Genomic DNA, 26,145 nt, shown 5'->3' with positions numbered 1-26,145 from the left:
AATGGACGGTAGTCACCACGGATGCCAGTCTCTCCAGCTGGGGAGCAGTGTGCCAGAGGAGATTGGTACAGGGCCTGTGGTCTCCCGAGGAGTCTCTGTGGTCAATCAATCGGTTGGAGACTCTGGCAGAACGGTTAGCGTTACAAGCTTTTTGCTCTCTTCTACAAGGGAGAGCAGTCCGGGCGTTGTCGGACAATGTGACCATGGTGGCGTACATCAACTGCCAAGGAGGAACCAGGAGCCACCCAGTGGCCTTGGAAGTGAGACAGTTGATCAGCTGGGCGGAACAACATTTAGTTAGCATCGCGGCATCTCACATTGCAGGCGTGGACAAACGTGCAAGCGGATTTCCTCAGCCGGCACCATCTCGATCCTGGAGAATGGGAATTGGCAGACGACGCTTTTCAACGCATATGTGTAGCTTGGGGCAGACCCAGCATAGATCTCATGGCAACGTTTCGGAACACCAAGGCTCCGAGGTTCTACGCTTGTTGACGAGAGACAGGAGTGGAAGGGGTAGATGCCCTGGTTCTACCCTGGCCCATCGACGTTCTTCTGTACATATTCCCGCCTTAGCCATTGATCGTCAGAGTACTTTGGCGGATAGAGCGTCATCCAGCGCGAGTAATTTTAGTAGCACTGGGATGGCTGAGACGCCCTTGGTTTGCGGACCTTCTCAGTCTAGCAGTGGCAGGTCCGTTGCAGTTTCCAGAGATCCCAGATCTACTTCAGGGACCTGTTTGTTTGGAAGAAGTCGATCGCTTTTGTCTAGCGGCATGGCTTTTGAACGGCACCGCCTAAGTCGCAAGGGTTATTCTCCTGCGGTACTTTCCAGCCAAAATTCCCATGATCCTGGAATTCTTGCAGGAAGGGATGAAGGGGTTGTCACTCAACTCCCTCAAAGTCCAGGTTGCCGCACTGGCCTGCTTCAGACTATCAACTCATCCAGATGTGTCCTGCTTCCTGAAAGGGGTTAAACAACTCCGACCACCCCTAAAGCGGCTGGTGCCTCTATGGTAGTGGTTCTCAACGTTTTTCGGCCGGGACACACCTGACAGGTGGTGCTCACATGCGTGACACACTGAACATGTGACCATCACACTCTGCATCCTCAGGAACCCCCTGGACCCCCAACAATGGGTGCAGAGCAGATCCTAGGGCATTATCCTTACAACTCACCATACAAAAAAAGATATTCTGGATCTGATGACATCTCAGTAAAAGCAAAACAAACTCTCTTTACTGGCAGGCACAATACCCTCCTTAAGAAAAGATAGTAATTTACCACTACAAATATTTAACCAGGCCCTAAACACTAATAGACATCCTATTAGGAAAACAGAGAAAGCCAAGCTGCTATAGATAGATACCCGTTTAGAAATAGTTGTAAAACTATACTAATAAATGTTACAAACAACTGATGAACAGAATAATATCCAACAATTAAACTCATAAAAATTATTACAAATTGTCCAAATATCAATAAAATATTTCAAAACAGCAGATACATCACATAGTACCCAATAAATAAAATGGCAGTCAATCAAGAAAAATAAACTTAAAAAGCCGCTTTTACTTACCCTCTCAAGTAACTCTCCTTCTCCTTTCCCTTGCAAGCCAATAGCACTCACCAGAAGCAGCAGTGGCTGCTGAAGATCTGTCCTCTCAGTCCTCTTCCTTAGGACCCATAACTAGTCACAACCAGTCTCTGGTTCACACAGACCAGTAACCTTCCTAACTAGTATTTCTTACACACACACGCACACCTGACCAGTCTCTGTCTCTCTCTCCCACACACACACACCCCTGACCAGTCTCTGTCTCGCTCTCCCACACACACACACACCCCTGACCAGTCTCTGTCTCGCTCTCCCACACACACACACACCCCTGACCAGTCTCTGTCTCGCTCTCCCACACACACACACCCCCCTGACCAGTCTCTGTCTCGCTCTCCCACACACACACACACCCCTGACCAGTCTCTGTCTCGCTCTCCCACACACACACACACCCCTGACCAGTCTCTGTCTCGCTCTCCCACACACACACACACCCCTGACCAGTCTCTGTCTCGCTCTCCCACACACACACACACCCCTGACCAGTCTCTGTCTCGCTCTCCCACACACACACACCCCTGACCAGTCTCTGTCTCGCTCTCCCACACACACACACGCACACCCCTGACCAGTCTCTGTCTCGTTCTCCCACACACACACACGCACACCCCTGACCAGTCTCTGTCTCGCTCTCCCACGCGCGCACGCACCAGTCACCTCCCTGACCAGTCTCTGTCTCTCTCTCCCACGCGCGCACGCACCAGTCACCTCCCTGACCAGTCTCTGTCTCTCTCTCCCACACACACACACGAACACCCCTGACCAGTCTCTGTCTCTCCCACACACACACGCACCTCCCTGACCAGTCTCTGTCTCTCTCCCACACATGCACGCACCAGTCACCTCCCTGACCAGTTTCTGTCTCTCTCCCACACACACACACACACACACACACACCAGTCACCTCCCTGACCAGTTTCTGTCTCTCTCCCCCCCACACACACCAATCACCTCCCTGACCAGTTTCTGTCTCTCTCCCACACACACACCAGTCACCTCCCTGACCAGTTTCTGTCTCTCTCCCACACACACACACCAGTCACCTCCCTGACCAGTCTGTCTCTCTCCCACACACACCAGTCACCTCCCTGACCTCTGTCTCTCCTACATACACACACACACACACACACACACACAAGTCACCTAAGTGACCAGTCTCTGTCTCTCTCACACACACCAGTCACCTCCCTGACGAGTTTGTCTCTCTCCCACACACACCAGTCACCTCCCTGACCAGTCTCTTCTTCCCCACACACACACAAACCAGTCACCTCCCTGACAGTCTCTGTCTTCCCCCCCCACACACACACACCAGTCACCTCCCTGACAGTCTTCCCCCCACACACACACCAGTCACCTCCCTGACAGTCTCTGTCTTCCCCCCCACACACACACCAGTCACCTCCCTGACAGTCTCTGTCTTCCCCCCACACACACACCAGTCACCTCCCTGACAGTCTGTCTTCCCCCCACACACACACCAGTCACCTCCCTGACCAGTCTCTGTCTCTCTCCCACACACACCAGTCACCTCCCTGACCTCTGTCTCTCCCACACACACACACACACACACACACCAGTCACCTAAGTGACCAGTCTCTGTCTCTCTCTCTCACACACACACAACAGTCACCTCCCTGACGAGTTTATCTCTCTCCCACACACACCAGTTACCTCCCTGACCAGTCTGTCTCTCTCCACACACACCAGTCACCTCCCTGACCAGTCTGTCTCTCCCACACACACACACCAGTCACCTCCCTGACCAGTCTGTCTCTCCCACACACACACACACACACACACCAGTCACCTCCCTGACCAGTCTCTCTCTCTCTCACTCACACACACACCAGTCACCTCCCTGACCAGTCTCTGTCTCCCACACACACCAGTCAACTTCCTGACCAGTCTCTGTCTCTCTCCCACACACACACCAGTCACCTCCCTGACCAGTCTCTGTCTCCCGCACACACGCACACACAGTCACCTCCCTGACCAGTCTGTCTCTCCCACACAAACACACCAGTCACCTCCCTGACCAGTCTTTGTCTCTCTCTCACACACACACACACCAGTCACCTCCCTGACCAGTCTCTCTCCCTCTCTCTCTCTCTCACACACACACACCAGTCACCTCCCTGACGAGTTTGTATCTCTCCCACACACACCAGTCACCTCCCTGACCAGTCTCTGTCTCTCTCCCACACACACCAGTCACCTCCCTGACCTCTGTCTCTCCCACACACACACACACACACATGTCACCTAAGTAACCAGTCTCTGTGTCTCTCCCACACACACACCAGTCACCTCCCTGACCTCTGTGTCTCTCCCACACACACACCAGTCACCTCCCTGACCAGTCTCTCTCTCTCTCACACACACCAGTCACCTCCCTGACCAGTCTCTCTCTCTCTCACACACACCAGTCACCTCCCTGACCAGTCTCTCTCTCTCTCTCACACACACCAGTCACCTCCCTGACCAGTCTGTCTCTCTCCCACACACACCAGTCAACTCCCTGACCAGTCTGTCTCTCCCACACACACACACCAGTCAACTCCCTGACCAGTCTCTGTCTCCCACACACACCAGTCAACTCCCTGACCAGTCTCTGTCTCTCTCCCACACACACACACACACACACACACACACCAGTCACCTCCCTGACCAGTCTGTCTCTCCCACACACACACACCAGTCACCTCCCTGACCAGTCTCTGTCTCTCTCCCACACACACCAGTCACCTCCCTGACCAGTCTCTGTCTCTCTCCCACACACACCAGTCACCTCCCTGACCAGTCTCTGTCTCTCTCCCACACACACCAGTCAACTCCCTGACCAGTCTGTCTCTCCCACACACACACACCAGTCACCTCCCTGACCAGTCTCTGTCTCTCTCCCACACACACAAGTCACCTCCCTGACCAGTCTTTGTCTCTCTCTCTCTCTCTCTCTCTCACACACACACACACACACCCCCCAGTCACCTCCCTGACCAGTCTTTGTCTCTCTCACACACACACACACACACACCAGTCACCTCCCTGACCAGTCTTTGTCTCTCTCTCTCACACACACACACACACACACCAGTCACCTCCCTGACCTGTCTCTGTCTCTCTCTCTCTCTCACACACACACACACCAGTCACCTCCCTGACCAGTCTTTGTCTCTCTCTCTCTCTCACACACACACACACCAGTCACCTCCCTGACCAGTCTTTTTCTCTCTCTCTCACACACACATACCCCAGTCACCTCCCTGACCAGTCTTTGTCTCTCTCTCACACACACACACACACCAGTCACCTCCCTGACCAGTCTCTGTCTCTCCCCACACACACACCAGTCACCTCCCTGACCAGTCTCTGTCTCTCTCCCACACACACACACACACACACACCAGTCACCTCCCTGACCAGTCTCTGTCTTTCTCACACACACACCAATCACCTCCCTGAGCAGTCTCTCTCACACACACACACCAGTCACCTTCCTGACCAGTCTCTCTCTATCACACACATGCTCTGTCACTTACATACAAGCTCACACATACTCTCACTTACAACCACACATACACTGCCACTTATGCACCCATTGTACCACACACACACCGAGGCACCCATTCTATCACTCACACACACACACACACCTCTGCACTCACGCACCCAGGCACCCATTCTACCATACACACAAAGGTGCCACTCATGCACCCATTCTACCACACTCACACAGCCTCTTCTCATTGTTTGACCCAATAAGCCTGGCCACCGCTTATCAGCCGCCGCTAGCCTGACCTCTGGTGGCATGCAGTGTCTCTCCAGCTGCCGCCTGCCTGGCCTCCAGCGCTGCACATGGTCTCTCCACTCTTCGGCCCCACTGGCCTGGCCTCCGGCGACGGTGCACAGATCTCTCCACTCTTCAGCCACTGGTGAGGCGTGTAGCGTCTCTCCATTCTTCGGCCTTGGTGGCGGCGCACAAGGGTCTCCACTCTTCAGCCGGCGGCCTGGCCTCCGGCGGTGGTACGCAGCATCTCTCCATTCTTCGGCTTCACTGGCGGCGGCGCACAGATCTCTACACTCTTCAGCTGCCGGTGGCGGTGCGCAGTGTCTCACCATTCTTCGGTCCGCCGGCAGATCTCTCTACTCTTCTGCCCCCGCCAGCCTGGCCTCCACTGGTGGTGCGCAGCATCTCTCCATTCTTTGGCCGATTCTTCGGCCCCGCTGGCCTGGCTTCCGGCAGTGGCACACAGATCTCTCCACTCTTCTTTAGGGAGAAGGGAAACACAAGCGGGGCAGTAGAATACTGGGAGCCACGACACACCGGTTGAGAACCGCTGCTCTATGGAATCTCAATCTAGTACTAAACTTCCTAGCAGGGGCTTCCTTCAGACCAACACGCGGTCTGTCACTGCGCCTCTTAACCTTAAACACAGCATTCTTGGTGGCAAAATTTTCAGCTCATTGCATATCTGAACTTCAGGCACTATCCTCTCGGGAACCATTCCTTAGGTTCATGCCTGGAACTATACAACTGTGCACTGACCCTTCCTTCTTACCGAAAGTGGGTTCCCAGTTTCACATGAACCAAACCATCTCGCTACCATCTCCAGATGGACATAAGGACTCGGAAGACTCACGCCTTCTTCGCCATCTGAATGTCGGCAGACCCTGGTCCGATACCTGGAAAGATTTGAACCTGTGCGCAAAATGGACCATCTGTTCATCCTTCACAGCGGGAAGAAACAAGGGGAAGCGGCATCGCGAGCGACCATAGCCCGCTGGATCAAAGAAGTTATCAAGGCAGCCTACACAGAGGCAGGAAAACCCTTACCTCTATAGGTTAAGGCTCATTCTACGAGGGCCCAGGCAGTCTCCTGGGCGGAAACCAAGCTTCTGTCGCCTGCCGAGATCTGTCGGGCGGCGACGTGGTCCTCCATACACACCTTTTCCAGGTTCTACCGTCTGGATGTTCAGGCCAGGGAGGACACAGCCTTCGCAAGGATCAATAGACACCAGGAAATCTTTATTGAGCACAGAACGGAATAAAAGCCTGATTCAGGCCGAGTTTCGCTCGTAGAGCTGCTTCAGGGGCTAGCAGAGATAAAACATTTGTGAAAACATATAAATACTTAGAAATACAAATAAAAACATTTAAAAACATATACACCATACATAAATTATATGAAATTATATACAGACTATACATTGCCATTTAGTTTAAAAGACTTGTTACTTTGTTTCTATACACATTCAGTGGAATGTGTCTTATGTTAATTATGTCTGGTCTTTCAGCACACTGACGAAGCTTACCAGACACATGGAGACTAACTATCAGCATTAGAATGAATAGGTAAAAATCTGTTGCACTGAATTTTCTGATACCATAGATTGCACCAATGGTTTAGATAGACTGCACATTACTTAAGCATGTTCAATATGGGAACACTTAATAATCGCACATAATATATAAAAAAAAAGTATAATCATGATTGAATGATGCATGTCTGTCTTAAGTTTGTTTTTATTCATTCTTTATTTTTTAATTTTTATTGTATATAATTTTATATAATTTATTTATGTATGGTGCTCAATAAAGATTTCCTGGTGTCTATTGATCCTTCTTCTTTGGTTGCTACTGCAATATTGGATCAATTTCCGATCTGTTTCTTTGGACACAGCCTTCACAAGGGCAGTACTAAGTGGGCCATGGGCAGCCTTCCACTCTGTTTGGGAGTAACTTTTGTACATCCCATTGGTCCTGAGTCCATCTGGCTACACGTTAGGAAATGGAGAAATTACTTACCTGATAATTTCGTTTTCCTTAGTGTAGACAGATGGACTCAGCTTCCCACCCATGGCTGCCCCAGAAAACGAGAACTTCGGATAATAACCTCGAGACTAAGCTAATACGGGTAAGCCATGGCCTACCTCTAGTTCAAGACGCCTACAGTTTGTCTGGTGTCGACGTTGATTGATTGAGTGCACTGGTGGTCTCCAGTTTTAAAAAAAAAACAAAATAAAAAAAAAATTCAGTTGAACCAATTCGAGTTCAAACAAGTTTAATCAAGTTATTTAAGCGAACATATATCCACAATGGCTTTTAAAGGAGAATATTGAAAAGCTATGCTTCCTGCACTGGTATATGTAGAGTGTCGTCAGCTTTGAAATCTGACTCCGTCTCCCATCTGCTAGCAGAAGAGCCCAATACCCATTGGTCCTGAGTCCATCTGTCTACACTAAGGAAAACGAAATAAGTCATTTCTCCAGTGCATAGCCACAGAAACTGAAAAATCACAAATATTTCTTGTGCCCTGCGTTCTTCTAATGATATTGTCCTGGGGAAATTTCTTCCAAAGAATGGTGTATATATGATGTTACATAACAATTCACTATGTTCGTCCTGAAATCTTATTCACATCTCTTGATATGCTCATTATGAAGTCAGAGTAGCGCGGTGATGGTGGCAGAGAACATGCCTTATTGTGCCCTCTATAACAGTCTCCTACTTCTGTGATGTGACAGAGTATAATTTTGTTTCTGTTTCCTGCTAAAGTAGGTGTTGATTTTCCTTTCTTTTGTTCTGGCTGGATTGCTACTGTTAGCAGAACATGTAGCCAGGGGTTTAGCCAAGGGTTTTCTGCCTAAACAGGGTGAGAGGAGTCTGGTGCATTGGACAAAATCTCCTGCAGGCTTGGAAATTTATTAGCAACATTGTCCCAAGGCCCTTTACATGCAGGGGTAAGCTTCCAGGATGTTGGACGAAACCCTGCCCATCCAAATGGGTTTGAATACATGAATCCCAAAGCTGGAGAATTCATTAGGGGTGGTCTTATAGCCCAAGTGATTTAACTTATGTGCACCGTTCCTGTCAAGTCTGCTCATTGCCTGCCATACTCTGGCCTTTCTAAACAGGCAACCCCTCATCATGGCATGTACTCCAGAGAAGAAGAGCTCCTCAGAGAACGCAAGCGGCTGGGCGTCTTTGGCATCACCTCATATGATTTCCACAGTGAGAGTGGCCTTTTCCTCTTCCAGGCCAGCAACAGCCTTTTCTACTGCCGAGATGGTGGCAGGAATGGTTTCATGGTGAGCGACCAGTTTGTGGAAGAATTATGATTTGTATAATAGTGACATGCTGGCTTGGTGTCCCATGTGCCAAAAGCTTTAACTGCTTTAAGAAACAGGTTAAGTATGATCGTCCCATTGCATCTGTTCATTTTTAACAGTCTCAGAAGGATAAAAAGTAATTGACTAGGTCAAGATTTAAACCCGCGAGTTTAAGATTTTACTTAGACTGATGTTACAGCACAGCTGTTCTGCGCCCTTTATGATGTCAGCCTGACAGCTGAGGCTTGGAATTTAAACTTTTCACGTTTTGTTTCTTAGTTGTGGGCTCTCCATTTTATTTATTCTCAGATGTCCCCCATGAAACCTGTGGAAATCAAGACAGATTGTTCTGGCCCTCGCATGGATCCTAAGATCTGTCCTGCTGATCCTGTCTTTATCTCCTTTATCAATAATAATGATCTGTGGGTAGCAAACATTGAGACTGGAGAGGAGAGACGCCTGACCTACTGCCACAAAGGTAAGTCCTGTCCACTAACTGCTCCCCCACCCCCACTATAGTACCTTGCACACTAACACTCTGCTACTCTCGCAGGTTTAGACAGTGTGACGGAGGATCCCAGATCTGCAGGCGTTGCCACCTTTGTAATCCAGGAAGAGTTTGATCGCTTCACAGGGTACTGGTGGTGTCCCACTGCCTCTACAGAAGGTTTGTGCCCCATCTGTTCACTAGCCAAACAAGCCAGTCTTACCTTATTGATATGTTGTTCTTTGGATGCAAAAGCAGGTCCCAGGTGCATAAAATTTCCTCATGTAGGGACCTCTCCTGCTAGGGTAGGAGCTTTGTTGCAATAAAGTGTCTAATACATTTTTTAATGAATATTTAGGTATTGTTCAGTGGTGACGTTTGTGGCCTTGTAAGATTTTTATTTATCATCAAAGAATTCCATGGTCTTTCTTTTTAAGGCTCTGGATTTTATAGCATCAGTTATAAGGGCTTCTTGGCTCTGTGAAGTGAATACAGTGACACTAGAATTTTTGCTTACAGAAAGGCCGATACAGTAAAGTGCGCTCCGGCGGAGCGTACTGTTAACCTGCAATTGAATGTGCGTTTTCGACGCGCTAGCTTTACCCCTTATTCAGTAAGGGGTAATAGCGCGTCGAAAACGCGCGTCCAACCCCCCGAACCTAATAGCGCCCGCAACTTGCAAATGCATGTCGATGGCCCTATTAGAATTTCCCGTACGATTCAGAAAGCAAAATGTGCAGCGAAGGCGCACATTTTACTTTCAGAAATTAGCGCCTACCCAAAGGTAGGCGTTAATTTCTCTGGGCACTGGGAAAGTGCACAGAAAAGCAGTAAAAGCTGCTTTTCTGTGCACCCTCTGACTTAATATCATGGCGATATTAAGTCGGAGGCCCCGAAAGTTTAAAAAAAAAATAAAAATTTGAAATCGGCTCACGGGTTGAAAACCGGACGCTCAATTTTGCCAGCGTCCAGTTTCCGAACCCGTGGCTGTCAGCGGATTTGAGAACAGACGCCGGCAAAATTGAGCGTCTGCTGTCAAACCTGCTGACAGCTGCCGCTCCTGTCCAAAAAGAGGCGCTAGGGACACACTAGTGTCCCTAGTGCCTCTTTTTGCCGCAGGCTCTCATTTGAATACAGAATCGCGCGCATAGGAGAGTGACCTGTGCGCATGCCGGGAGAGCGGGTGTTCGCCTGCTCTCCCGCGACTTTTACTGTTTCGGCCCGAAAGGGAGCTGGAGGAGGGGAGGAAATGGCCTGCCTTGTTTCAAGGAAACCCAGGAAGAGAAATAAATATGAGGTTAGTAGGGTATACAATTACCCTCCATCCGGACGAAAGGGATTACACTCATGTTTCGAGAGCTCATGCAACCCTCTCACGCATAGATTACATTCTGGTCTCTAATCCTCCTTTTTCACAATTAAACAGGCAGGTATTGGCCAACAAGTGATATCTGACCATGGCCCCATTTGGGTCAAGCTTTTCCCTTTCGCAGGTCAAGAAAAATCTTACTCTTGGAGATTCCCGAGTTTTCTAAGTACAGATGTGGAATTCCAATCCTTCTTGGAAAACAAATGGGAGGAATTTTTCATAACCAAGCCCATGGGAAAACACCGCAACTTCTTTGGGAAACTGCGAAGGTGGTTATGCGTGGGGAAATCCTTGCTTTTGTGAGTCAAAGAAAGAAACGAACGAACAAATAGTGATCCTACATTTAGAAGCTTGGGTTCGAACTGCAAAATGTGAGTTTCCTAGCATGTAGCAGATGGACTCAGGACCAATGGGTATAGTGTACTCCTGATAGCAGTTGGAGACGGATCAGATTTCAATCTGATGTCAGCCCTAGTACATATACCCCTGCAGGAAGTGCAGCTCTTCAGTATTTTCCGTCTCCATAGCTGTTAGGGACTCTCTGCACACTAGCACAGCGTTAGAGTAAATTTTACCAAAGAAATCCAAATTAAGAAGAAATCTTACCTCTTCAGACTAGCCCCGCTCCCCTGCGGTGACACCCGTTGGGTCCCTCCCCCAGTCGAGATTCCCGAGGTGATTTCCGCGATCCCTCTGAGGTAAGCCTCGGACCGGTGGCCGACCCTCGGCGGGGACCTAGCCCCCGACATCGGGTGAGGCTGAGAGGCAGCGGGTGCAACCTTGAGCGTGGCGGTGAAGGTATTTTTCCTCTCCCCCCGCAGCCAGAGACCGCCCGGAACGAAACCGGGAAGCGCCAAGACAAGGTAAGGTAGAAATCTATTTAAAAGTCTCCGTCTCCGAAGCTCGAGGAGACGCATAGATCGCCAGCCGGGACCAGTGCCACCGGGTTGATCTGCCTTAGCAGGGCTAGACCCCGGTCAGATCCGAGGGTCCTCCCACGTGGAGACCCTCCGAGGTGGTCGCCATATTGTCCGCGTGGTCGCCGTCACCATTTTGGCCCTGTTCGCTGCTCTGTCTGCCATCTCGATCCGTGCGCAGAGAGGCAAGCAGTGCGCACAAATCCCTTGTGCGCACAACGGCGCACGCATAAGTGCTGGGCGCACAAGCGAAGCGCATAGCCACGCGCTCACTGTGCTGGGCATGATTTCGACCCGTGCGCACAACTACGCGCACATCGCTCTGCACGTGAGCACCAAACCTAGGCGCGTATCTTCGACGCACACCAGAGCGCACAACTGTATTGTACGCGCACAAACCATGGCACCGCCTGAAAATAAGCTCAAAGCTCAGGGTCTTTGCCCAGCATGCCCCATTAGTGCTGCACAGCATGAGGAGGCCATGGCCCTGTGCGCATAAAGTGTGAAGAGGCCCTAGGGGACACAACTCATGGCCCTCCCCAGCCAGTACCGGACCCCAGCCTCTCGAGCGGTACGCCGGACCTAGCATCACACAGCGGGACCTCCCTATCAAACGGAGCTCCCCAGGGACACGGCGCCCCCTAGTCTAGACCCAGTCTCTATCTCCTGGGTGGAATTCTTGAGGTCTGCATACCTTTGTCCACATGCAACCGGGGCCTCCTACAATGCAGTCACAGGCCCCAGTAGAGGACCTCAACATGCCAGGACCCTCTATGCCCAGGGAAGTGATCCCACCGCCCAGAAGCCCCACCTTCGGGGACACAGACATCTCAGATGAGGAGTCAGAATCCCTGGAGGAAAGGAAACTCCCTCCGGGGACAGAACCCCATCGAACCATGAGACGCTTCTTCACCAAGGACGAACTTCCAGACCTGGTCACACACAGCTTAAAAGAGCTTGCCATTCCAGGCACAAATGCCTCAGGGGAACCCACTTTTGGAGGAACTTTGTCAGACCTCCCGCCATTTCCCACTATTTCAAGCCGTTCAGCAACTAATTGACCTGGAAAGGGATGCCTCAGAAACCACGTTCAAAGGGGGCTGGGCTCTGGCAGCCATGTGCCCTCTGGACCTTGCCGCCAAAGATCTCCTGGCATGTCCGAAAGTGGATGCCATGGTCTGCGCAGTCTCGAAGTGCACTACTATCCCAGTGAAGGGAGGAGGAGCACTCAAAGATGCTCAAGACAGACGTCTGGAATCTATCCTCAAACAGTCCTTTGACATCTCTGCTATGTCTTTACAGATCGCGGCCTGCTGTGCTGTGGTGACACGCGCCTGCTTAGCACAGACCAGGAACAACACTCCTTGGGAAGCCCTGGAACCAGCCGTATCGTTCCTCGCGGACGCCGCTTTGGATCTGGTACGCACAGCAACTAGAGGAGTCTCATCCGCCGTGGCAGCCAGAAGACAAATCTGGCTCCGAAACTGGTCAGCTGACGCATCCTCCAAAACGAGAATCACAAGGATGCTTTTCAAGGGAACACTTTTCAAGGGAACACTCCTGTTCGGAAGCGAACTAGAGAAACTAGCCAACAAGTGGGGCGAGTCCCCACTGCCGCAGCTACCGGAGGACAGGAATAAGAGAAACCAGCGATCCTTCCCCCAGACCTCCAGGGGCAGAGGATCACAGCGCTTCAACCCATATAGAAGCTCATATCAAGCGGGCTGCCCCACAGGCTGGAGCCAGTCCTTTCGGAGCAAGCACATAAAAGGGGAGCCAGCTTGGGCCCAGCCGCACCCCACAATGAAGATCATCCAAAGGAAGAAGCCATAGGGGGCAGACTGGCCCTATTCTACCAAAGATGGGTCGAGATAACTTCAGACAAGTGGGTCCTATCCATCATTCGAGAGGGATATTACCTGGATTTCCACCACCTCCCTCCGGACAATTTGTGGAATCTCCCTGCCATGACCCTTCCAAGAGAATGGCAGTGGAAGCTACACTGACCAGATTACTAGCCTTAAAGGCTATATCGCCTATAACTCCACAACAAATAAATACTGGCCATTATTCCATCTATTTTATCGTTCCCAAGAAGAAAGGAACGTTCAGACCTATCCTGGACCTCAAGGCGGTCAATCGTCACCTGAAGATTCCTCGCTTCCGCATGGAAACCCTATGCTCGGTAATAAGGGCGATACAACTGGGAGAGTTCCTTACCTCCCTGGATCTGTCGGAAGCCTACCTACACATTCCGATCCATCAAGAGCATCAGCGTTTTCTACGCTTCTCGATCCTGGACAGTCTCTACCACTTCCAGGCACTACCTTTCGGGTTAGCCACTGCACCCCGGACGTTCACCAAGATCATGGTGGTGGTGGCAGCAACACTGAGGAAGGAAGGAATCCGCGTGCACCCTTATCTAGACGATTGGCTGATCAGAGCAAAATCCCCAGAGGAAAGCCACCAGGCTACCAACAGAGTCAAAACTCTACTGGAGAGCCTCGGGTGGGTGGTCAACACAAACAAGAGCTGCTTGCAGTCTTCCCAATCACTAGAATACTTGGGAGTCCGGTTCGACACCAAACAAGACAAGGTCATCCTGACACCAACAAGAAGATCAAAATTGATGACCCAGTTACGAACCCTGTTGAGTGAATTTCGCCCCACAGCATGGGATTTCCTACAAGTCCTCTGCCTCATGGCATCCACTCTGGAAGTAGTCCCATGGGCACGGGCTCACATGAGACCCCTACAACGTTCACTACTATCACGATGGAATCCACTGTCCTAGAACTACACTGTATGGCTTCCGCTCCCGGACAGTGTTTGGGCCCAACTACGATGGTGGCTACAAGAAGCCCATCTGAGCAAGGGAACGAGACTATCCTCCCCAACCTGGATCCTACTCACCATGGATGCCAGCCTATGAGGATGGGGAGCACACTGCCAGGAGCTAACCGCCCAAGGGCAATGGAACAAAGGAGAGTCGGGATGGAATATCAATCGCCTAGAAGCCCGGCAGTCAGACTAGCCTGCCTAAGGTTCCGTCTCAGACTCCGAGGCAAAGCGGTCAGAGTAATGTCGGACAACGCCACAACAGTGGCCTACATCAACCGTCAGGGAGGAAACAGAAGCCAACAGTTGTCTCTGGAAATAGACCCCCTAATGTCATGGGCGGAAGTGAATCTTCAAGAGATCTCGGCTGTCCACATTGCCGGGAAAGACAGTGTCGCAGCGGACTACCTCAGCAGAAAATGTCTAGATCCAGGAGAATGGAAATTGTCAACCACAGCATTCCAATTGATAGTAAACTGTTGGAGAAAACCAACCATGGACCTCCTGGCGAACCGGTCCAACGCCCAGGTACCCAGTTTCTTCAGTCGCAGGCGGGAACCCCAGTCCCAGGGAATCGATGCTCTGGTATAGACCTGGCCACAGGAGACTCTGTTATACGCCTTCCCGCCGTGACCCTTATTGAGCGCGATCATCCACAAGATAGAACACCACAGGGGTCCAGTACTTCTAGTGGCCCTGGACTGGCCAAGAAGACTGTGGTATGCAGACATGCGAAGACTGCTGGCAGGGAACCCCCTGACACTACCTCCACACAGAGACCTGCTCCAACAGGGACCAATCCTCCACGAGGATCCAGCTTGATTCTCTCTTAAGGTCTGGCCATTGAGAGGACTCGCCTAAGGAGGAGAGGATACTTGGGGGCAGTAATTGACACCCTACTCTGAGCACGCAAGTTCTCCACATCCCTAACATACATGAGGATTTGGAGAGTATTCAAATCCTGGTGCGAGGACCACGACATCATACCACACTCAGTCAAAATTCCTGCGATTTTGGAATTCCTACAGAGGGGACTACAGAAGGGATTGTCCCTCCATCAAGGTACAGGTGGCGGCCTTGTCATGCTACGGAATCAAGAGCGAGATGGCAGCATAGCCTCTCACCCGGATGTCTCCCCTTCCTGAAAGTCAAGCACATCTGACCACCCCTAAAGTGGCCGGTGCCTCTTTGGAACCTTAACCTGGTCCTAGATTTTCTAGCAGGAGCCTCCTTCTGACCTCTCCGCGGCCTGTCTCTCCGACTATTAACATTGAAGACAGCCTTCCTGCTGGCAGTCTGTTCAGCCCGTCGTATATCCGAGGTACAAGCACTGTCCTGCCGAGAGTCATTCCTCAGACTCACCCCTAGAACCATCCAGTTACGCACAGTTCTGTCGTTCCTCCTCAAAGTGGTGTCCCACTTCCATCTCAACCAAACCATCTCGCTATCATCACCAGATGAGCATAAGAATTCAGAAGAGGCTCGAAGTCTACGCCATCTCAACATCGGCAGACTCCTAGTCCGATTCCTGGAAAGGTCGGAATCTGTACGAAAGACAGTCTATCTATTCGTTCTCCACAGCAGGAAGAAGCAGGGGGAAGCGGCCTCGCGAGCAACCATAGCCCGCTGGATCAAAGAAGTCATCAGGCGGCCTAAGTGGAAGCAGGCAAGCCACCGCCTTTACAAGTCAAGGCCCAGTCTACAAGAGCCCAGGCAGTGTCCTGGGCGGAAACCAAGATGCTGTCACCCGGCGGCGATCTGCAGGGCGGTGACATGGTCCTCCATCCACACCTTCTCCAGGTTTTACCGCCTGGATGTTCAGGATAGGGAGGACACATCATTTGCAAGGGCAGTACTAAGTGGGTCACAGGCAGTCTCCCACCCGGTTCGGGAGTAGCTTTTATACATCCCATTGGTCCTGAGTCCATCTGCTACATGCTAGGAAATGGAGAAATTACTTACCCAATAATTTCGTTTTCCTTAGTGTAGACAGATGGACTCAGCATCCCACCCACGGCTGCCGTTACTCATGGAAATCTCGGGGGACATCCCCGGGAGTGAGTGATTCAAGGGTAAGCCATGCTTTCCTTCATCTAGGACACCCATCCTACCGGATGTCGATGTTTCTCGGTTGAGGGCAATGGCGGTCTCCAGATATAGCCAATTCAAGTTATTCAAATTAGTAAGTCATACATATATCCACAATGCTTTTCGAGGAGAATACTGAAGAGCCTTTTCTCAGGATTTCGGATTCAGGTGCCCTCCTTTCTACCGAAGATGGTGTTGGAGTTTCATTTGAATCAGACCATGGAGTTGCCTGCCTGCACGGATTTGGATCAGAATTTGCCTCAGGCTTGCGACTTGCGAAGATTAGATGCACGGCGGATTCTGGTTCACTGTCTGGAGGTCACTAATGCTTTTCGTTTGTCTGATCATCTGTTTGTCTTATGGGGTGGCCCTAAGAAAGGACATAAGGCAACTAAAGTCACTATTGCCCGATGGGCACGCAGTACCGTATGGTTTGAAAGCGCATTCAATTCGATCTCAGATGCATCTTGGGCGGAGAGTCAGTTTGTTTCACTGCAGGAAATTTGCAGAGCGGCCGCCCATGGAATCTGGAGAGTAAGAACATAAGAACATGCCATACTGGGTCAGACCAAGGGTCCATGAAGCCCAGCATCCTGTTTCCTACAGTGGCCAATCCAGGCCATAAGAACCTGGCAAGTACCCAAAAACTGTCTATTCCATGTTACCATTGCTAGTACTAGCAGTGGCTATTTTCTAAGTCATGGATTTGCATACTGTTCCCCTTCCAGCCATTAATTCAAATTTGATCATATTATGATCACTATTGCCAAGCGGCCCCACCACCGTTACCTCTCTCACCAAATCCTGTGCTCCACTGAGAATTAGATCTAAAATTGCTCCCTCTCTCGTCTGTTCCTGAACCATTTGCTCCATAAAGCTATCATTTATTCCATCCAGGAACGTTATCTCTCTAGCATGTCCTGATGATACATTTACTCAGTCAATATTGGGGTAATTGAAGTCTCCCATTATTACCGCACTACCAATTTGGTTAGCTTCCCTAATTTCTCTTAGCATTTCACTGTCCGTCTCATCATCTTGACCAGGTGGATGGTAGTATACTCCTATCACTATAGTCTTCCCCGACACACAAGGGATTTCTACCCATAAAGATTCAATTTTGTATTTAGTCTCAGGCAGGATGTTTATCCTGTTGGACTCTATGCCATCCCGGACATAAAGCACCACACCGCCTCCCGGGTGCTCCTCTCTGTCATTGCGATATAAATTGTACCCCGGTATAGCATTGTCCCATTGGTTGTCCTCCTTCCACCATGTCTCTGAGATGCCAATTAAGTCTATGTCATCATTCACTGCTATACATTCTAATTCTCCCATCTTACTTCTTAGACTTCTGGCATTAGCATACAAACATTTCAAAGTTTGTTTTTTGTTTGTATTTTCATTCTGCTTTTTAATTGATAGGGATAAGTTAAAATTTTTTAGCTCAGGTGAGTTTTTAGTTACAGGCACTTGGACTACTTTTCTTATTATTGGAATCTCACTGTCGGGATGCCCTAATTCTAATGCATCATTAGTATCCTTTGAAGATACCTCTCTCCGAACCATGCGCTGCTGAGCGACTGTCTGCTTTCCCCTTTGTTCTAGTAACAGTCTTGCTCCCTTTGCTTCAACAGCAGGGGAGCAAGACTTACTTCACATTCAATGCATAGCCAGCATGGCTCTCTGCTTCAACGGCAGGGGGAATGAAGAAAGGTGGATCTATATTCAGGCAACAATCAACAAGGACTGAATTACACAGTCTGAATAAACAGATAAGCATGGGTGTAGCTTGCTTATTGCGGTGGTTAATACCCCTAACTAATTAAGCTAGATATTTCACTTAGATGCAGTTTCAACACTGCTCTCTACATTAATGGCGGGGGTGGAAGGGAAATAGAATAAAAAAAAGGTTACTAAGAGCCAAGAGAAACAGATAAGTATGTGAGAGAAAAAAAAAGTGCGAAAGCTTGCTGGGCAGACTGTATGGGCCATTTGGTCGTCTTCTGCCGTCATTTCTATGTTTCTATGTTTAAAAGCTGCTCTATCTCCTTTTTTAAGGTTAGCGCCAGCAGTCTGGTTCCACCCTGGTTAAGGTGGAGCCCATCCCTTCGGAAGAGACTCCCCCTTCCCCAAAAGATTCCCCAGTTCCAAACAAAACTGAATCCCTTTTCTTTGCAACATCATCTCATCCACGCATTGAGAGTCCGGAACTCTGCCTGCCTCTGGTGACCTGCGCGTGGAACAGGGAGCATTTCACAGAATGCTACCCTGGAGGTTCTGGATTTAAGCTTTCTACCTAGGAGCCTAAATTTGGCTTCCAGAACCTCCCTCCCACATTTTCCTATGTCGTTGGTGCCCACATGTACCATGACAGCCTGCTCCTCCCCAGCACTGTCTAAAATTCTATCTAGCTGACGCGTGAGGTCCGCCACCTTCGCACCAGGTAGGCATGTTACCAGGCGATCCTCACACCCACCAGCCACCCAGCTGTCTACATTCCTAATAATCGAATCACCAACTATGACGGCCGACCTAACCCGTCCCCTCCTGGGCAGTAGGCCTTGGGGAGATATCCTCGGTGCGAAAGGACAATGCATCACCTGGAGAGCAGGTCCTTGCTAAAGGATCATTTCCTGCTGCACCTGGTTGATGCTCTCCAGTCATGAGACCTTCTTTCTCCAAGGCAGCACCAGGGCTGCCAGTCTGAATTTGGGATTTGGCTACTATGTCCCTGAAGGTCTCATCTATATACCTCTCTGTCTGCCTCAGCTCCTCCAGGTCTGCCACTCTAGCCTCCAGAGATCGGACTCGTTCTCTGAGAGCCAGGAACTCTTTGCATTGCATGCACATTTACAACGTCTCACCGGCGGGTAAAAAATCATACATGTGACACTCGATGCAAAAGACTGGGAAGCCCCCCTCTTGCTGCTGGGCTGCTGCCTTCATCTCAATTTTGTTCAGTTCCTAGTTAAGTTTTAGGTTGCTATGGGAGTAGGAATGTGTCTAATTAACGTCTTTTAAATGTATTAGTGAATTCACTATATGTCTGGTAGTGGCCTACAGGGGTCTGATCAGACCCTCAAAGTTTTTTTTTTTTTTTTTTTTGTGAAAGTGGCACCTGCCTATAAATTAAAGGATGAGCTAGGGGTGGGTGGGGAAATACAAACAGTCTAACTTCAGTTAGTCAGCCAGAGTGACTCACTGCTCTCTTGATTAACAAATGTTGGTACCTATTCAAACCAAGTCACACTACCTCAACACCTTTCCAAGGTGAGTAACTGAACTGAACTTTTCAACCTTTTTACTTAGGTGTACACTGCTCCTAGTTTATTTCTAGTTTCTGGCTACTTTTTTGAGTGGTTTTTTTTGTTTTTTAAATACACTCAGTTCTGCTTACTAGCTGCCTTACAGACTTTTAAAAATAAACACACTACCTACTGCTTACTAGCTGCCTTATTGACTATTTAAAAATACAAACAGTCTAACTTGTTTATTCACTGCCTTACTGACTATTAAAAGCACAAACACACCAAATAATATTCCCAAATAGTTAACTTTGCCCCAATACTTTTAAAAAGACAATGTCCCAAGCAAATAGAAACAAAACTTACTGATTCCTTTCAGCCACCAGCAAGGTGATCCTCTCCTGCAGAATATTCTCAAGTGGACAGCATTCGCGTTGCATATGGACGTATTCCCTCCATGTACATAAGTTCCAGAAGTTATGCAGTTTTTTGATATAGCCATTGGTTCTTATGTTGAGGTTATGATATGTTTCCTTCTGCTACAGTATGGATTATACTGAAGGATCGCAGATGGCACACCAGTGTAAGGGGGGGGGGTGCTTTCAGCTTTTTTCTCTGACTCCATCTGCTGGAAGGGAGACACAACCCAGCAATCTGGACTGATCCTTGGTACTACAGGAACGTAAATTAGCAGGTAAGAACCAATTTTCCTTTGGATGTTTGGTACGGGAGTATTGTTGAAACCAGTTTATGTAATGTTGACCATTATTATGTTTGTTATTGTTCTTGTATGTTGGCTAAAGAAATCTGTAAATAAACAAGATGGAAAAAAAATAGGGTATACAATTTCATTTATCTAAACCACAAATGTCTGTAAAAGAGCCAGACAAGCAGGGCAGTAACAGCAGCCCCAGTTTGAAAAATGTATTAACCAGTGCATGTGATAGCAGGCCTGCCTGTGCTCTGTCCTTTCAGGTTCCAGTGGATTGAAGACGCTGAGAATCTTGTACGAGGAAGTGGATGAGTCTGAGGTGGAGGTGATTCATGTTCCTTCTCCAGCCCTGGAGGAGAGAAAAACAGATTCCTATCGCTATCCCAGGACAGGTGAGTGATGTACCCAGGAAAAGGACACTTGATATAAACGGTCGTATAGCACAATTCTGACTTCATCCTGAAGGGGAAGAGCTGACATCCCCCTCATGACAATGAGTAGTCTATGGCTAACTTGGGACTGCTTAGCATTTCCATGTTAATAGTGGTGTCCTAGGTCATACATTGTCAAATATTTGTATGCATTGTGCAGTATTTCAAAACCACACACACTGGGGCAGATTTTAAAACCTGCGCGCGGGCGCAGATTTGTTCGCCCAACCTGGCGTGAACAAATCTATGTCTGACTTTATAACATGTGCGTGCTGCCGCGCGCATTTTATAAAATCCAGGGTCGGCACGCACAAGGGGGTGCACAATTGTGCAACTTGCACGCGCCAAGCCACATAGGCTGCCTCCGTTTCCTCCGAGGCAGCTCCGAAATTGGAGTGGCCTCAGAGGGAACTTTTCAACCGCTCTCCCCACCTTTCCCCTCCCTTCCCCTATCTAACCCACCCCTAACTAAATCCCCCTGCCTACCTTTGTTTCAAAAGTTACACCTGCCCGCGCCGGTGGGCTGCCGCAGTGCTGGAGGACTCAAACGTCCCCGGACTGCCGCCATGCCTCTGGCCCCGCCCCCAGACCGCACATTTCTGAAAGCCCCGGGACATAAGCGCGCCGCCGAGCCTATGCAAGATAGGCTCAGCACGCGCAGGGGCAGCTTGGGGCAGCTTTTCGGGGGTTACGCGTATATCCCTTTGAAAATCTACCCCACTGAGCGCCAAACTTTCTGTTTGAACTATTTGGAAATTATTCTTTCTAAATTTCATTTTGCATAGGAACAGCTTAAAGAACTTCAATTACTGAAATCACCTGGGAGCAGCCAAGGGCTAGATTCATCATTCACTGTACATACCTGGATCAGTACAGACTGTGTGGGTTATGCCTCCCTTCCAGCAGATGGAGACAAAGAAAAACTTGAAGGGCACCCCCTCTTAACTGTATCTCTTCAGTATTTCTCTGTCTCCAGCAGATGGAGGTGATGCAAACCCTGCAATCTTGCCCTGATCTTGGGGTTAAGGCAGTCTCTTCCTAAAAAAAAAAAAAATAATAAAAGGGAATCAAGCAGGACAAAAAAGCCTAACCTCCCAGGGGGTAGGAAGGTCCTGGTGAGACCATCCCCCCTGGTAGCAGGTTTGAGGAGCTGGGGTTGGTGACCCCGCGGGGCTCCTGAGAGGTAAGGCGCCTGTGGAGGATTATCGGTGGTCCGGTCCCTCTCCCCCCTTCTTATCCCTGGCCTGATTTAAAAAAAAAAAAAAAAAAAAGCAAGAGGCAGCTTGTCAGCCCTTTTCTGGCATTTCTTTTGCTTCCTATGGTGGCTGCTCTGCAATAAAGGGTCTGGGTTGATTCCAGGCAGTTTCTTTTTTTTGTCAGCGGGGCTCTCCGCTTCTTTTACAGCCGCAAATTTTCCTTCTGCCCTGATGGCGCCCCCTGTCCTCCCCGATGCCGCGTCCATCACGCTGCATTGCCTGCAGGGAGTCTGCTTCGCGCCTCTCCCGTTCAGGCCTCTGCACCTGGTGCCTCTCCGGAGGGGAAGTTAGCTGTGTTCGGGAAATGGGGAGTTTCACAATGTCCCGAGGTGCAGTAAAAAGATCAGCACCTCAAGAGGCTCAGCCCGATGCGTTCCCGCTCAGTGTGGGAACGGCGGACATTTTCAATTCCTTCACTGAAGAGCGGGCCAGAGCAGCGGGGGGAGGGGATCTCCCTCCCGATTTATCTCTGGTCCCTGCCATTCCTGAGGATCTTTTAGATCCAGACCAGGACATTTCTGACGGTGAGCCCGATCCCCTGGAGGGGGAAGGGGCCGGCACTAATGCCTTCACTCTGTATTTTGTGCTGCTAATGCACAAAGCCTTTTTGGCTGCACAGACTCAGCAAAGCGGTGCTTCGCATTTGGGTCGTTCTGAAGGACCTCCCCAGAAAGTTGCCAAGCGCCTAGACCCCCAGGCGTCCTTGCGTGTTGCTAAGTTGCGGGGCTCCTCGCTTTCAGGCGAGTCTGCCCTTCCGGATGCGGCTGGCATCTGTGCTCCGGACCTGCTCGTGACTCCCTTGCCCCTACCCAGAACGGGGTCAGAGGAGGACCTGGGAAAGGCGGCGACTCTGGACGTTGATGACCCGAAAGTTGTCCGCCTGTTCCACAGGGAAGAATTGGACCCTATTATTCCCTGGGTCCTATCAGAATTCGGGGTAGAGCTCCCCCAGGAAATCCTGCCACAGGATTCCCTGGACCCGGTCCTGGCGGGATTGTGGGCTCCAGCGAAGGCTTTTCCTTTTCATCCTATGCTCCAGCAGCTGATGGCCCGGGAGTGGGATGTGCCAGAAGCAGGCTTGCGAGTGGGTCAGGCTATGGACAAACTTAATCCTTTGCCCGAGGAGTCCCTTGAGCTCTTGTGGTCTCCTAAGGTAGATGCCTCAGTGTTGGCTGTGACAAAGAGGACCACAATCCCAGTCGCAGGAGCGGCGGCTCTCAAGGACCTTCAAGAGAGAAAACTTGAAGTCTTCCTCAAGTGCATATTCAAAGTTTTGGCCCTGGGAATCCGAGCAGCCGTGTGCAGTACCTACATGCTCCGGGCGAGCTTCCGTTGGGTGCAACAATTGTTAACGTCCAGAGATCTCCCTCCTGATGAGTCAGCGCAAGCCGAGCACTTTGAGGCGGCGGTTGCATATGGGGCGGATGCCCTGTATGATCTTCTCCGTACTTCCTTTTGCACTTCCTCTCGCACTATGTCGTCCGCAGTGTCTGCGAGGTGGCTCCTGTGGCTTCGCTGCTGGGCAGCAGGCGTCTCTTCCAAAGCCCAGTTGAGTGCGTTACCGTTCAAGGGAAAGTTTCTCTTCGAGGAAGACTTGGAGCAGCTGATAAAGTCCCTGGGAGAAAATAGGGTCCTCAAGCTCCCAGAGGATAGACCGAAGCCTTCCAGGGGCTTCCCATCGGCCCGCTCTTGTTTTCGAGGACAATAGAGGTTTTGTCAGAACAGAGCACAGGCAGCCAACGGGCAGGCCGTAAACCTGGGCCTCATCCTTTTGGGGTCGTTTCCATGTCGCTTGGATCCAAGTCTTCTCAATGAGATACGGCTAGCCCATCCCTCGATTCCTCATGTAGGGGGCCGGTTGTATCAGTTTTATGAGGAATGGGCCAGGATAACCTCCGATCAATGGGTTTTAAGCATCATAGAACACTGCTACGCTTTGGAATTTGCTCGGCCTCTCCAAGACCTCTTTATGGCCTCCCCTTGCAGTTCACGAAGCAAAGCGCACATTGTCCACTAGACCCTCAACTGGCTGACACCTCTCGGGGCAATAATGCCCATTCCCCGAGTGCAGTGGATGAAGGGGTGCTACTCCCATCTATTTCGTGGTCCCCAAGAAGGAGGGGTCCTTTCGTCCTATCCTAGACCTGAAAAAGATAAACAGGGCTCTCAAAATCCCGCATTTCCAGATGGAAACTTTGCGCTCAGTTATTGCGGCGGTCCGCAAGGGCGAATTCCTGGCTTCCCTGGATCTGATGGAGGCGTTCTTGCATTTCCAATTCTGTGCCCTACCTTTCGGTCTGGCTACGGCACCTTGCACATTCACCAAGGTTGTGGTCGTGGCAGCGGCCCTTCGGAGGGAAGGACTTCTGATTCACCCGTACCTGGACGACTGGCTGCGAGGAGGCTGTCATCAGGGTCGTGAGTCTTCTGGAGTCGCTCGGATGGGTTGTCAATCAGGCCAAGAGCAACCTTCTCCCGTCACAGATGATGGACTTCTTGGGTGCCCGGTTCGATACTCGTGTGGGGAAGGTGTTCCTTCCGCCTGATCGGATTGCCAAATTGACGCAGCACGTTCATCGCTTCTTGTGTTGCTATCACTCCCCAAAGCCTGGGACTATTTGCAGGTCTTCTGTTCCATGGCGTCCACCTTGGAGTTGGTTCCCTGGGCTTTTGCTCATATGAGTTCATTAGAACGAGCATTACTTTCCTGTTGGGATCCGAAGTCAGAGGAATTTCAGGTCCCCCTGCCTCTCACCGATCCCGCCAGATCCAGACTTGGCTGGTGGCTTGTTCCGGAACACGTGACTCGCGGAGTGGAACTCAAAGTTCCAAAGTGGGTTGTAGTGACCATGGATGCCAGTCTTTATTTATTTATTTTTATTTTATTTAACATTTTTATATACCGACCTTCATGAAAGAAATTCATATCAGATCGGTTTACAAATAACATGAGGGGAATAACAAAGTCAACCATATAACAAGAAATGAAAGTTACATATAACAAGGGGTATTAACCTGGAGGGCTAGGATAGCCGGAGCGATAGAAGGCATAACTGAACAAGTTAGATAATACAATAATATGATGAGAAGAGGCATAAGTGTATAGGCTACACTTGTCAGAGTTTAGGTAGGGAGCGATTGGGGAGCGGTCTGTCAGTCTCGGTCAGTTCAGGGCCGGTGGTCATCGGAGGAGGTGAGCTGGTTGATCAATCGCCTGGAGACCAAAGCAGTTTGGTTGGTGCTGCAGCACTTCCTCCCACTGCTACACAATCGAGCAGTCTAAGTCCTGTCCAACAATGCGATGACGGACGCCTACATCAACCATCAGGGCGGCACCAAAAGTCAGGCGGTGGCCGCAGAAACGGAACAACTCATGACTTGGGCGAAGAGGCATCTCGCCCTGCTTGCGGCATCTCACATCGCCGGAACCGACAACGTACAAGTGGATTTCCTGAGTCAGAAGTGGATAGATCCAGGAGAGTGGGAGCTTTCAAACCAAGCAATGAACCTCATCTCGCGCAGATGGGGGTGTCCCCACCTGGACTTCAAGGCTACGCAAGGAAATGCCAAAGCTCCTCGCTTCTTCAGTCACAGAAGGGGGTGCCCTTCAAGTTTTTCTCTGTCTCCATCTGCTGGAAGGGAGGCTTAACCCACAGCCTGGACTGATGCGTGCACTTTCGTTGCAGAATGATCTGCTTTGATAAAGGGGGCGGGGGGGGGGGGGGCGAAAACAGGGGCGGGAGGGCGCTAGTGTGCAGCTGGCCGCATCACGGCAGTGCGGTTTTGCCTGCGGCGGTGCGCCCGTGCCGCACACTATCACCCCCATAACGCCACGCTAAAGGGTGGTGCTATTTCCTGCGTTGCTGCCGGCAATAATGTCCAAAACATTATTGCCGGCAGCAGTGCCGCCACCCCTTCCCCTAATTTTAATTTTACCGCTTCGTTAAGCCCATTATTGTATGCCTTAGGGCGTTATCACATGCGATAATGGCCTAACGCACACGGTAATGGGCTATCACAGCTTTTACAGAGGGAGATTGCATTATTCCAAGTTGATCCAGTTC

General features: G+C 50.2%; 1 protein-coding gene across 3 annotated transcripts in view; it reads left to right on the top strand.

Annotated features, from left to right (window-relative positions):
- DPP9 (dipeptidyl peptidase 9) overlaps positions 1–26,145 on the top strand; it is a 199,699-nt gene that overhangs the window by 55,219 nt on the left and 118,335 nt on the right. For all 3 annotated transcript variants that reach the window (XM_029614573.1, XM_029614571.1, XM_029614572.1), the window contains exons 5-8: positions 8,541–8,714; positions 9,045–9,213; positions 9,289–9,402; positions 20,658–20,786. In XM_029614573.1, the coding sequence (XP_029470433.1) occupies positions 8,541–8,714; positions 9,045–9,213; positions 9,289–9,402; positions 20,658–20,786 (586 nt within the window). The remainder of the gene's footprint in view (positions 1–8,540; positions 8,715–9,044; positions 9,214–9,288; positions 9,403–20,657; positions 20,787–26,145) is intronic.

Source organism: Rhinatrema bivittatum, chromosome 8 (genome assembly GCF_901001135.1).
Source record: "Rhinatrema bivittatum chromosome 8, aRhiBiv1.1, whole genome shotgun sequence".
In the NCBI taxonomy this organism is placed as follows: domain Eukaryota; kingdom Metazoa; phylum Chordata; class Amphibia; order Gymnophiona; family Rhinatrematidae; genus Rhinatrema; species Rhinatrema bivittatum.
This window is presented reverse-complemented; position numbering and strand designations above follow the sequence as displayed.